The sequence below is a fragment of the Neoarthrinium moseri genome, assembly GCF_022829205.1.
Source record: "Neoarthrinium moseri strain CBS 164.80 chromosome Unknown scaffold26_Wmoseri_CBS_16480, whole genome shotgun sequence".
Taxonomy (NCBI): domain Eukaryota; kingdom Fungi; phylum Ascomycota; class Sordariomycetes; order Amphisphaeriales; family Apiosporaceae; genus Neoarthrinium; species Neoarthrinium moseri.
The window spans coordinates 451,296-464,555 of NW_026055140.1; the positions used below are offsets into that span (position 1 = coordinate 451,296).

The following is a 13,260-nucleotide window of genomic DNA, read 5'->3' on the forward strand; positions in this document are numbered from 1 at the left end:
ATGTACAATATAGCGAGGACATATCGTAAAGACTGAACCTTTCCAAGCGCAGCGAGGATGCCGACCCCGATGCGAATGCGGTAACGGCCCTTCGCCCACTCCCTAGACATGCGGAAGGAATCCGCCGCCGTGGTATGTCGTCAGGCCTTCTGTTTCCAAGCAATGATGACGCAACACCGTCGGGAATCCAAGCTGTCTGGCAATCTCATAAAAACAGCTGTATACCTCATTGGCAGCCTGCACGTCGGTCGCGAACCGACGAGGATACACAGCATGAGCCCCTGCCCAGAATCTTTTCGGTGCCTCTCGCCAGGCGACGTATCTGTGGTTCACTGCCAGCAAATGAAGGCTAATGCGTACCTTACAGGCGTGGCAAAAGCCAGGGTTTGATCGGGGATTTTCGAATTTTCACCACCTTATATAAATAGTCTCTCTACACCATCGGTATCACAAACTCTTCCTGTTTTATCTCCCCTGCTGTGGTATCTCATGCTGTGATGTCTCGTTGCTTGGAGCAGTAGTATCCGTGATATGAGTGCTACGGCTATGATGGTGAGATTCGATCGGTTTCGGGCCTCTGAACAGAGGGGACCAGGGAAACATAGTCACCGGAGCGATCTACGACCAGGTTGACTCGATTGGATGACCGGGCCTTGGGGTCTTTTCGGGCAGTCACACTGACAGCATTGCGCAGAGGACTTGATCATGAAGAGAACCTGATTCTGTGCGTGGGGTTTTCTCATCTGATGCAAATGGGTGAGGTCTATTGCCCGGGTTTTACAGAGCCAAGCACTCAGTCGTCGCTGCAGCTCAAACTGAGTCTAGTCTGCGTCTGGTGGAATGCTTGGGGTTTCGTGGTCTTCTACAGAGGGTGTCAGTCAGATGTGGCGGAGCAGCGGTATTGAAGGACATCCAACAGTAAAGTAGTGCACTAATACGGTACGCTTCGTCCATTCATTTCAATGACCAGGGTGATAACACATCACATTTCAGCGTCCAGAGGTTCTGCCGCCGCGATGGCGGTCTGTGGCTATTCCTAGCCGAAGTGGATCACAAAGACTCCGGTATTCACGACACAGCTGTGTGGCGCCAACCAGGCTTACTCAGAGGGGCTAGAGCGATGGCCCGGAGCAATAGGTATTAGGAAACAGCGCAAGAGGACCCTGGTGCCGGTTCCAACGGGTCACAAGGTTGGTTGCAAGGACGGGATTTTCCGAGGACATCACAGCACCTACGGGGCCTCCCAAGGACGTCCGGGTTTGAAGTCCTTGGTAAAGAAAAAGAATCCAGAAACCTGATTTCGGTATACGTTAAAGCATGTCAAGTTCAATTTCAGTTGGCATGTCAAATGATTCCCAAAACTGTTCAGCAGATGTTGCCCATTGGTAAAATATCCAGGGGATTCAAGGTCGCCCTTGACTTTGTAGTTGATGCTCTCGCTGCTACAACCACGCCAACAGAAACCATGCCTGATTATCCTTGAGCTCCCCTTGGTGTGGTTAAATGCTTCTATCGCGGACAAGATCCCTGAGATCTTCCCAGGAGGAAGTTTTCAATGGGGGCAAACACGGAGTTGGGTCAGGAGGTTGGGTGGAAGCCTTCCCAGCTACTAGCACAGTTGAACCAATGACCTGAAGAAGCATCATGTCCATACGTACAAAAGCCCGATGCCACTCAGCTGTGGTTCCGGACAATCATCGGCACCGGGGCGTAGCGAAATACGTGGAGTAAGGACCCAGTAACAGCAACTGCGTTGCTATCTCCACGGCAGTGCAAAGTCGTGTGCGTAGTCCATAACTGTCGAAAAAGCCAAGATTTGGTCTGATCAAGTAATTTTCCGGGTTGCCCGTCTAAATCTCAAGTCCGTTGTTGGTTGGCGAATCACGACCCGCGCTGGCCCACGGGTAATATGGGCTACTATAGTGGAACATGGAGCCCCGCGAAGTGACGACCGTTCTGGAAATCTATGAACAAGCAAATGCCGGGCTTCGCAAGCATAGTCCTGCATTCTGCCGAAATGCCTTGACCTCAACAGGTCAAACTAAGGATATTATTTATGACGGAATCTTGCGCTCCTCTGTGGCCCACCTGCATATATAGATCTGGATTCACTAGAAGCAGACGCCGTCAAGTATGATGTGCTCTTGATTGCCGTGCCTCACTTCGAAACCGCCGTGGGAACAACAACAATCAGAATGCGTCTTCACAATTTAATCGGCTACCTCGTAGCCTTTTGGGGGGCCGGTGAGTTTTGCAGGCTCTCACGGGTCTCACGGCTGAATTGCTGACGAATGACGACTACAGAGAATGCCCGAGCAGAGATCCAGGCCCTGCCAATTCCCACAAGCTGCAGCGGCGTCTCGGCCATGAGGTTCTCCTACAGTACGGCGTCAGGATGGTCTGCCGTAAAGATTGCCGGGGGCTTGAAACAAGTCCGAACTGTGGTTTGGGACCCCTTGGGGAACATGCTGGTAGCAGAAGCAACAAAGGGCATCTCGGTACACACCTTCGGGGACAACGGGTGCATCAACAGCAGCAGCACGCTGATCTCACTGAACTCACTCAACCACGGCCTAGCGTTGACACCGGATGGGAAGACTCTGTACGCCAGCGGTGAGAGAACGGCGTACTCTTGGGCTTATGACCCTGCTACAAGGAAGGTCAGCGGCCAGAAGACGGTGGTCTCGGGGATGGACTCTGGTGTTCACTCGACGAGGAACCTGCTCGTTGTTCCTTCTAAGCCGAACATGGTTCTCTTGCAAGTCGGAAGTAATTCGAATCTCGATGCTGCTGCAGCAAACAAGGCGACCGGTCGAGCCATCATTAAGATCTTTGACATGAGCAAGGCCCCTGCCAGCGGATACAATTACAAGACCGATGGAGAAGTTTTTGGGTACGGACTACGAAACGAGATTGGTTTCACAGCTGATCCTAATGGCGTGGTTTGGGGCGTGGAGAACAGCGGTGATGTAAGCATCCTATTGATCGTGCTGGCCAAGAGAGGATGCAGTACTGACAAATACACAGGACTTCACTCGCACGGTGAACGGGGCTAGAACCGATATACATAAGGACAACCCGGCTGAAAAGCTCAACAACCGTAAGTAGTCAGCGGGCCATGGTGACCCGAACTCGCGCTGACACGCTCACTCCCAGTTGGCGACCCTCTCACCGTTCGTGACAAATGGTACGGCTACCCGACGTGCTTTACTGTGTGGGATCCCAGTTCTTTCAAAGACAATACTGCCTTGAAAGTCGGTTCGCATTTTGTCCTCGCGCCAAACAGCACATTCAACGATGCGAGCTGCAACACTCAAGCAGTGGCGCCACGACTAAGCTTCCAAGCCCACAGCGCCCCTATCTGGAACGCATTCGACGCCGACGCCACTAACATGTACGTTACATTCCATGGGTCCTGGGACCGCCAACCACCAACCGGGTTCAAGGTTGTCCAGATCCCGTTCACAAAGCTTGCCAACGGCCAGTATGATCCTGTTGCAGCAGCGGATAGCAAGACTGGGTATACGGATATCTTCTGGGCCAAGAGTCCGGAGAGCTGCACTGCCAATGGGCTCACTCAGAGCAGTTGCTTCAGACTTACAGCCGCGGCTTGGGACCCTGCCGGCAGAGGGCTGGTCGTCGGCAGTGATAACAGTGCAGAAGGAGAACTTTATCTTCTGTCCAAGAAGTGAGTCTTGTAAACAAATAACGTATGACTTGGGTAATGATATCAAAGTTGCAAGATAATACATGTGCTACTTGACTGTGTCCCTGTTTCCTATATTTGTTGACAGCGAATGGGGAAGCTATTATTTCTCTGACGTAACCAGTCTAACAAAAGTCACTACTTTATTCGATATGAAACCTCTTCCAGCATGATAGCTCAAATCTTAGAACCGCTTGGAGAGAAACTGCTGTATACCACTGGCAATGCTGTCCGGTGCCTCGAGGGGGCTCCAATGCGAACAGTCAAGCAAAATTTCCTCAAGATCTGGGACAAAACCACCCGCCTTGGCAGGTGCCATGAGCTCCGGGCGACACACTCCATCTTGGGAGCACCCAAAATACAGCAGCGGGACTTTGATGACAAGCCTCTCTGGAGAAAGAGACTTCTCCTTTTCGTAGTATATGTTGTAGCAAGATGCCTTGTAGTAGCACACAGGGGCTTCAAATCCGTCCCTCCGGAACCTCTCGACGAAGACGCGTTTATGCTCAGGGTCTTTAGCATATTCGCGCGGCTCCACAGTTAGATCGCCACTTTCATTGAGCAACCACTCCTTGAACTTGCCCCTTGGTCCGAGGATGCTCAAAATCCAATCGCGCGGTGCACCGTGCATTCCATCATATACCCGATCGGCGTGCGCCTTCAGGATGCCAGGAGCCTCGTCGGTAATCAGAAACTCTTGGTATCCCAGGAATGTGAAACCAAGGGTTTTCTCGAGATAATCATTGGTCGCCACTATATCGAAAGGTTCTGGTGATGGTAGCAAGTAAGGCACGTTTAGGAGGACGACTCCGGCCACCCGGTCCGGATGAAAAAGGTAGAGGCGTTGAGCAACGGTAGAACCCCAGTCGTGGCCCACAGATATCACCTTCTCGACGCCTTCCTGGTCAAGTATCTCCGTGAGATCTTTGGTGTGCGCAGAGAACTCATATGCAGAAGGGTTCGTTGGCTTGGAAGTTCCGCCATATCCGAGCAAGTCGGGGGCGATGATCCGGTACTGTGGAAGTTTCGCTATGATATACTGCCACGTATGGGCGTCGTCTGGAAAGCCGTGTTGCAAAAGCAATGGTGGTGTGTTCGGTGTGGCTCCCACTGGGTTCGACACGTAGTAAGTGTACGTGAATCCTCGAGAAGACTGAATGGATTTCTTCTGTAGTGCGTCCATTGTCTGTTTCGCTAGCGGGAGTCGGAAACAATCAAGGTACTGAAGATCGGTCAAGGTGATAACTGCTCAAGGACTATATACTTTTCTGGATTTACCGACGTGTATTACGGCTGTGGCTGAGGGGTAAAAGATCTCAGGTTCTGGTCCACAATGCTAAACCACGATAGAACAGCGCATGCCGCGATAGGGCTCCGCATCCGCTAAAGCAATAGAACCTTCCACTTGGCCCCTTCTGGAAAAGTGTCGGGAACGGCAGGCTGCCAAACTTGATGTGTGCTATACTACACTGTACCGAGGCTCCGAGGAAGCCAAGGTGTTGCCATTTCGACGTCGCTGCATTATCTGCCACTGCCACTTGGATCCAATCTCGATAGGCACCGGTGAATTAACCAAAGAAGCCAGCTTGATACTCTGCCAAGGAGAGTGTTGCCGTCCGCTTGGCAGGGACAAGAAACTTATACGCCAGGTAGCTCGTTGTAGGCCGTTCAATTCAGTTCTGGCCAGACTCTGAACTTTAACCTCCAAAGAACCAAACACATGCCTGGAATCTTCCGTTGGTTATTCATCAGTACATTCCAAGTGTCAGGAAGTCTGGAGTTCCATTTCAAAATCTGCCCACACGCAATTTATGCCATATACAGATACACATGCAAACTAGAAGCGAATATTACAAGAAAGCAATTTTCAGATCTCGATTGGTTGCGTGTTTCCGCATTGACAGGCTGCCTTTCCTCTACGAAGTCTGTCTTCATGCCATCAAGGCTACTGATCTCAGCGATGAGACAGTTTCCCACTCTGGATTTGTATCAGTCGTTTCTAGATAACCTGTCCAGAGTAGATGCGCTGCTTAGATTAGTGCAATGGTTCCTGTCGCTTCGCGCTCTTGCCCTCGTTGGTATTGCCATCCGGCTTCTCGTGATTGGTTGACTCATCAGGGTGGCGGTCGGTCTCCTCCGAAGCCTGGATTTCAACACCACATGTCCAAGGTCTCGCGCATGTGTCCCGGTACGCCACACAGTCTCACGCATTCACGCATTCCGGGCAGTACGACCGAAGGTTCCCATAGCGGGAGCAAGTCGTGGTGCAGCTATCCCGACAGTAACGGTTGATTTCTCGACTGCCGCAATCAACGTAAAAGTTGGCGCTGTCAGGCGTATTGGTCCCATCAGAAGGGACTGGACTGGGCGAGACGCTTGCTGTGATATCAGAGCTAGTGGTGGCTGCGGTAGCACTGATGGACGAGTTGCTTGGGGCAGGGGCCGCGATCGTGGAGCGGGCGAGCAGCACACACCAGATTATGATGTTAAAGACCTGGTGGCAAGCGTTTGATTAGTAAAGCGTCGGTCTGTTCCGCACCCTTGAGGCAACATACCATCATGATGTTATCTTCGTTGTGATATGAACACAGAAGACTTAATTAGCTTGTGGTACGGTTGTGGGGGCTGAAACCAGATTCTCACAGATACTTGGGTGTTGTTGCGAATGGGAGAAGTTCGAGAAATCCTCAAGCTTTCGAGATTTAAATAGTTAATAGGATGACGGGCCAGTGCCCTTGCCGGTTCTATTCACCGAAAATTCGAGAGACGAGTTCACATTGGCGAACGTAACGGGGCTGGCCGTTCCATTAACAACTTGTAGCAACTAGAAGTCATGTTCACTAGAGATCTCCAGAGTCTGGACCGCCGAGTGAATTTAGGCGCCAGTCAAGTAATAAGTACGCCTAGAATCCTGAGTGAATCGTTTGCAGTGACGAAAGAGCATCTAGCTGGCATGTTTGCTTTCCTTTGCGAGACAGATTACCTTGAACCTGCTGCGGCGCGAGACATTTCCCAGCTCAGCAATCAAACAACTCGGATATGGAACAATTCTGGACGACATTTAGAAAGTCAACTTGATACACAAGGGGATGTACTGTAGTGTAAAACTGGAGTAATATTTTCTAACCGATATCCCACGCTATGTATACGAGAAAAATATTGTGTAGGTAGCCCAGTGCATTAAGAAATTGCATACATATTAAATGAACTCCGCCGATGCTTGCCATTGTCCAATTTTGATCGCCAATACCCTGAAAACAGACTGCATACATGAAATTCCATGTGAATGTGAGGCGAACTAGCAGTATCGTCCCTTGTTGGTGGCCTACCTACCTACCGGCATGCCAGCGAGGGAATTAGTTCTAGACGTTACGATCGCCCTTCTCATTCTGTGGACCGTTGGAAGTCTGCGTAGTCCGCTCAAAGTTGGCGTAGGGACGGTTCCTGAGTGCGGATCGAAGCGCGCTCTCGGGCCGTTGAGCCCAGGCGTAGTAGCTCGAGTCGCTGTACGGGAAGAGGACCTTGTTCCTCGAGCTCTGGACGTAGTCCGACATCCGAGGCTTGGGGCGAGAGGCGATGGTCTCCATATCGTCCATGACCTGCTTGCAGTAGAGCTCGAGAGGCAGATCGTTCACGTCGGAGCCGAAGGGGTTCTCGATCTCACGGCCGATGAAGACCATGCCCAGGATAATGTACGAGGCGACGATGCTGGCGGGGATTGCCATATATCCAAGGGGCCCGACCAGCTGGAAAGGCATCACCAAGATGTAAATCCAAGTGATCTGGGAGATGGCGATAGTGTATGCGATCGGCAGTGGGGTATTCAACACCCGCTCCGTGTTGGTGAGAACATCGTTCAGGGCCTGAATGCCGTTGTCTGTGGAATGGGGATTAGTTTACATCGTTCAGTGATTACCCATGTGTAAATTTACTTACAGAGCATGGTCTGTGTCATTGGAACCGGCAGCTGCCCGTTTCCAACAACCTCGTCGGCATATGCACCGAGATAGCAGAGAATCTCCAGCGGCAAGTTGCCGGTCGGGCTTGTGGCCTTCTTGACGGCCTTGCGGGGGTTCGAGGCGGCGAACGAGACTCCAAGTTTATCACCAACAGCCTTGAAGAAGTTGGGATCTCTAGGCTTGAAAACGTTGTCATCTGTGGCGTCTTTGGCAAACGTATCGAGGTGGTCGATCATGGAGCCGATGTCATCGTAGTAGGCGTATGGCTCGAATCGTAACTTGTGCTTCAAGGCAACGCAAAACGCGACCAGAAGGTTCATAACGGTACTGCAGCAGACGGAGCAATCAGCAACTGACCAGTCGAGGGGGAAGCAACACAGGAATAACCTGGTCGGTTTGCAAAGACTTACAGTTTAGAGAGCATGTCTTGTTTCGGTGCCTCGGGTCGTTCGTTAACGTGAATCCAGAAGACACGGCCGAGAGACTGGCAGGTCAAGGTGAGCTGGCCCCAGAACCTGCGGCCCTCGGCATATCTCTCGTATGCTGTCGAGCTACGGAAGGATAGACCCAAACCGACGACAAAACCCGTGACCGTAAGCAGGATGCTCTGAATGGCGAGGTTTGCAATTTTCTGCTCATGGAGAACGGTAATCCAACTTGACCAAGCCGCCACGAAGAGGAGAGGAATGATTAGTTTCGGTAGGATGCTGCCATGCATCTGGAGGAAAAGAGGCCACTTCGAATGCTTTGCGATATCTCGTGGTCCAGCCTTCAAAGATGAACAATGAGCAACAGGGATAGCTGAAGAACTGCGGGCGACTTACAAAGTAATCATCAAGATCCATACTTGTGTTCTTCCGGCTGAAGGGATTGGGTGTATGGACGCGCGGAGAGATCGGGTACTCGTCCTCGGCCTCTGATGTGACAACACGTTCACCGTTGGTTTTGATCGCTGGTAGCTGGTCACCAGTCGCCGCATGAGCAGTACCGTGACCAGGTCCTTGTGTGACTACGGGCTCTCCTCCGTGTGCTCCTCCATGACCTCCAGCAGCACCCCCCGAAGCTCCGGCAGCGCCTCCAGCTCCGGCTCCACCTTCTTCGCCGGCCATCGTGACTGACGACTGGTTATGGAGTGGTCGTGTTTGGATCGCGACTCAACGGCCGGGATGTTGCAAAGCTGCTTGGTACAGCGACGGCGATGATGGCAGGTCGTTGTCTGATTACGTTTGATATAATTGGAGCCTGCCAAAACAAAAAGATTTTCAAGGTGACATAGGTGGAGCGAGTGCAAGAAGACAAAGAGAAATACTTATGAGGGAAGATCAGCAGGTCAAGTGGCAATAGCTTCACGTCTGAGAAGGGGATTTTCTACGCGCTACCAAACCCCCTGCAGGGGAGAAGGGAGGAATCTTTTTTTAATCCCCTTCAGGTCCACGCAGCCACGAATATGATCGTCGGCCGGCCCGTGCCAATTCTGAACCTGGTTCAACATGCACCTCATCCGCCATGGCAGGCCTGGTCGTATTCACGCCCTCTCAGGGGCAATCGAAGAAGCCTCTCTGGCGATGTTGGCGGGGTCCGACTGGGAACTGAGCTGCATCTTGAAACGGTCGATAATCTCAGGGACACCAATGGGCGAGCTGGGCCGTCCTTAGTGGACGAACAGAGACCCACGGGCTACGTGTAGCTCCCGCTGTAGGGCTTGGCTTCAGGGGGCTTGCATCAATGTGGTAGGATTTCCGGGGTCCATCTGCTGATGGCGTGAACTCTCCTATTCGGTGGCGGACAGCGGGAGTCTCAGGTCCCTGTCCGCCAAATCCAGGCGCATGATTGTTTTACACCTCCTACCGAAATGTTTCATCCTCTGAGGGTTACGCAGGATTCCGTTACCGATATTCGCAAGCCTCAAGGCGAGTTGAAGGTCCCGTCTTGACTGATTTGCCTACCTAGGTACCTAGGTAGGTGGGCTAGGAAAGCTCGTTTTATCCCACCACGGCATTTCAGACCGCCCCGGTGGCTCGTAGTTAAGTAGATCGAGTGTAATTACAGACTGTGGCAGTGTAGCTCGTACCCAGCAACCTGGACCACTACCGACAGTTCAATCTCGAAGGAACCACAAAAAGCTGGGGTCTAGGAGGGAATTGAGATGGAACCCCGCCCCGACGTTGAGCTAGAAATTCTAGAACTCCGCAAGCCCCGACAGGATGTGTATTCTCCACTGCATGGTGCCAAACGATGGGCAAATGGGGTTGCAGTCAGCGCCGTGAGCGCGACTGAGAGTTGCCGAGAAGGCTGACGACAGCAATTGCTGACGTTGAACAGACTTCAACATAAGTCCATTTCTGGCAGGGGGATGCAAGAATTCTGCCACAGGATTGCGCCGGGGTCGGCGGCGGGGCTCCCGTTCGGTTGCAATACACTGTTATGGTATACAATAGCCGTGTCATCCAAGTCCCTGGTTGGCTGAGATGTACGACTGCAATCCATCGAGCGGAAGGGAGGAAGTTTGGCCCCCCATTGTACCTGTCTGATAATGTCCACACGTGGGACGAAGAGGGTGTGCAGCATTAAGCCTCATGGCGCTCCTTAGCATGCCACCGTCAACCTCAACAACATCAGACGGTTTGTACCTCCATCTGGGGTCTCCGCGTCGAGGTCACAGTGGGCCCCCAACTCTGGTTTCGGTGTAACAGGTTGAGAGATCTCGGCCCCGGTACCTAGTTAGGGAGCCTGGACAGATCCACTAGCTTGCGATATAATGCAATGCCAAAGACTCCTCAACCACGTGCCAACAAGAGAGAACGAAGGGATGAAAACACGGAGCTCCGGCTTCTTGACTTTGATCTGGAGAATGGTGCAAAGCAATGGTCAGTTTGAACAAGGGATAACCGCAAAAGGGAATTGACAAAGTTACCTAGGTATTCAGCATTGGGCACAGTTGGTCAAGTAAAGTTGGTCGAGTGAAATTGGTGAAGTGACTTAGTATACCAGCCGTTTCCCTGCAGGCAAAACCGCGATAGCCCGTATTCTAATTACTACCACAAAGCAATAATCCCCTTCGTTCAGCCCACACTACTGGATCATGAAATATACTCCGTCGTTGTCGTTACTCATTCGCCGAACGCACGTAATGCAGTCGCCACGCACACACATAATAAATGAACCTCGCTGATACAAAAAACATAACTCCTGGCTCATGCAAGCACCGACTCCAGCCGACTGCTCTCGTCCCTCTCCTTCTTCTTCTTGAACATGTTCTTGAGCATGTTATCCTTCTTGGGCCTGATGACCATATCAATGGTGTTCTCGCGATCACGACTCCCATCCTCGATGGCCTTCAACTTCGTCCTTTCAGTGCGTTTAGAGGCGGAGCTGCGATGACTACGGTGGCTCTTTTCGCTGCCCACCTCGCTCGCGCGGTCGCTGTCCTTGAAGGCTTTGCTGCTCTTCCGCTCGGGGATGTCCATGTCATCTGCAGCTCGGCTCTTGCTCTTGTGCGACTTGGACGACTTTGTGGTCTTGTGCGTCCGTGACGTCTTGCTGGTCCTTACACTCCGCTCTGTGCGAGCATCGTCGCCTCCATACTGGCTGCGCATCGCCCTGTCGGCCTCGGGGCTGATCAGCTCGAGGTCGGCGCTCTCATCCTCGCCGAACGGTGCAATGCCTCTGCGCCAGGACTCTATCGTGCTCAACTCGTCCTCCAGCACCAAGGCCTCGTCAAAACCGGCGCTGTGCTCGGACATTGGGTAGGGTTGACGGCCCATGGGCAGGTCTCCAACGGGATAATGCTGCATGGGCGGCAAGGAGGACATGGCTATGCCAGCTTCCAGCTGCTTGGCCTCCTTGATGCGCTTGATGATCTTCCACCCACCAAACATGACCACGGTGACGCCGACGGTCAACCCAGCGGCGATGAGGAACTGCGGACTCGCTAGCAGGGCGAACACGGCCGGGCTGCCGGCTTTGACTGCGCCCAGGAATGACGGGGACATCTTGCCTAGCAATGCGGACAGTTCGGCCAGCGTAAGGGCGACCGCGGCGGCCGCATCTGGTTTCTGCTTGAGATGCTCGATCATGTGATTGGCCGTGTGGTGTAGACAATGCGCCTCGGTGAGTAGACTCTCGATCCTCTCCATCAGCGTGTGGGCTTGCTGCTCCTTCTGGGCTGCCTTATACGCCGGGTCCAGATCTACTCGCGACTCCAAATCCGGCGGAACGTTGCCGTAAGCCAGATCCATGTCAATCTCCTTTTCCTTCCTCGGCCTCAACGCGGGATCCGAGCTGGACCGGAAGACCTGGCTGTTCTGGTACGGGTACTGCACGGGCGGTGGGACGTCATCGTCGTACTCGACGGGTACCATGCGGTGTTGATGCAGAGTCGGGCGGCTGAGGGCCGACTCCCATGGCACGGTCTCCGCATAGGGAGACCGGTAGGCGACTGGGGCCTGTGACGGCGCCGTGGAGGATACCTCGGACAGGGTGCGCAGGTTGGACTCGGTGAGCGCGGGCCGGGCCTGCGACCGCGAGGCGCCCGTCTCGGCGCGGGAGTGCCGCGACCGGTGGCTGCGGCGGGACGAGGTGTGCGAGTTTACGTCGTCGTGCGACACGCGGCGGCCTTTCGGTGTGATGTATTCGACCTCATCGTAGTACTGCGGCAGCGACGCCACATCATACGTGTTACTGCGCTTGATGGCCCGCTCGGCCTTGAGGGCGGCCTTCTTCTCTTGGTACGATGCCTTTGCCTCCTTGAAAAGGCCGAACAGATGTTTCCCCTAGATTGAGCGACATATGTGAGTGCACTGCCTCGATGACTGGAACTTCTGCTTGACCATCGTCTGCACTGGACCCAGTTCTACCTGGGGTATGCGCATTTGGCGCAAGAGTAAAGCCACTGGAGCTGCGGGGTACGAAGGAGACAGGGACGAAGACGGAGTCTCTAGTAGATAGTTCTTGATTGGGACTTACGTTCGTTATAATCTTCCCCGAGTTGTTGATAATGGTTACTGTCTCAATTGCCATGCTTTCTCGACTTGGACCGGCCCGAGTTGAAAGAAGATGCTACGGAGCGCAAGCCAAGATATGGCGATGGCTGGAAGGTCGTTCGCCAGGTTTGGGAGGCCGCACGCACTAAATGCGCCGTTCTCGAACACTTTGAGGGTTTGGCGGTGAACAAGACTAAAAGCGTCGGCGTCTGGTCCGTTTTTCAACCACGGGCTGCACGGGTATATCGCGAAGTCGGTATAAGAGGGGCAATCAAGGGTATCCCGACAAGAAATCACTCATTGCTTCTAGATAGTTATCAGAGGGGGCTATTTAGAGCAGAGAGCAGAGAGCAGAGAGCAGAGAGCAATAAATGGCCCTGGCAGCTCGCCCCTTCAGCTGCCGTCCATTCGGGTTGCTTTGGTGAGTGGTTGGCGGTGATGATTGGACCTCGTCGCTTGATCAGGCGCCCTTGCAGCGGGCAGCGAAACGGCAGGGCTGCTTGAATTGACGCCCGCTGCATCACGCACCACTGGGCCCAACAATGGGGACGCAGCGATCACAAGAAGAACGGGACACGGATGGAATCCAGATTGGATCCAAGATGCGAGATGC

At 53.1% G+C, this 13,260-nt stretch overlaps 5 protein-coding genes across 5 annotated transcripts; 1 reads left to right on the forward strand and 4 right to left on the reverse strand.

Annotated features, from left to right (window-relative positions):
* Nucleotides 1-2,195: 2,195 nt before the first annotated feature.
* Nucleotides 2,196-3,692, forward strand: JN550_007136 (uncharacterized protein; the record flags this gene model as incomplete). The annotated part of the gene is made up of 4 exons (XM_049318953.1): nt 2,196-2,244; nt 2,305-2,969; nt 3,028-3,100; nt 3,157-3,692. 4 exons carry the CDS (start codon nt 2,196-2,198, stop codon nt 3,690-3,692), a joined length of 1,323 nt encoding a protein of 440 aa, XP_049171031.1.
* Nucleotides 3,693-3,890: 198 nt separating this feature from the next.
* JN550_007137 (uncharacterized protein) lies at nt 3,891-4,889 on the reverse strand (the record flags this gene model as incomplete). The annotated part of the gene is made up of 1 exon (XM_049318954.1): nt 3,891-4,889. The coding sequence occupies one exon, from the start codon at nt 4,887-4,889 to the stop codon at nt 3,891-3,893; it is 999 nt and encodes a 332-aa protein (XP_049171032.1).
* Nucleotides 4,890-5,741: 852 nt separating this feature from the next.
* Nucleotides 5,742-6,267, reverse strand: JN550_007138 (uncharacterized protein; the record flags this gene model as incomplete). Its single annotated transcript, XM_049318955.1, has 3 exons — nt 5,742-5,849; nt 5,922-6,200; nt 6,262-6,267. The coding sequence occupies 3 exons, from the start codon at nt 6,265-6,267 to the stop codon at nt 5,742-5,744; spliced, it is 393 nt and encodes a 130-aa protein (XP_049171033.1).
* An 801-nt stretch (nt 6,268-7,068) lies between these two features.
* On the reverse strand, nt 7,069-8,774 carry JN550_007139 (uncharacterized protein; the record flags this gene model as incomplete). The annotated part of the gene is made up of 4 exons (XM_049318956.1): nt 7,069-7,583; nt 7,643-7,992; nt 8,076-8,434; nt 8,490-8,774. The coding sequence occupies 4 exons, from the start codon at nt 8,772-8,774 to the stop codon at nt 7,069-7,071; spliced, it is 1,509 nt and encodes a 502-aa protein (XP_049171034.1).
* Nucleotides 8,775-10,859: 2,085 nt separating this feature from the next.
* Nucleotides 10,860-12,684, reverse strand: JN550_007140 (uncharacterized protein; the record flags this gene model as incomplete). The annotated part of the gene is made up of 2 exons (XM_049318957.1): nt 10,860-12,437; nt 12,631-12,684. The coding sequence occupies 2 exons, from the start codon at nt 12,682-12,684 to the stop codon at nt 10,860-10,862; spliced, it is 1,632 nt and encodes a 543-aa protein (XP_049171035.1).
* Nucleotides 12,685-13,260: the final 576 nt, after the last annotated feature.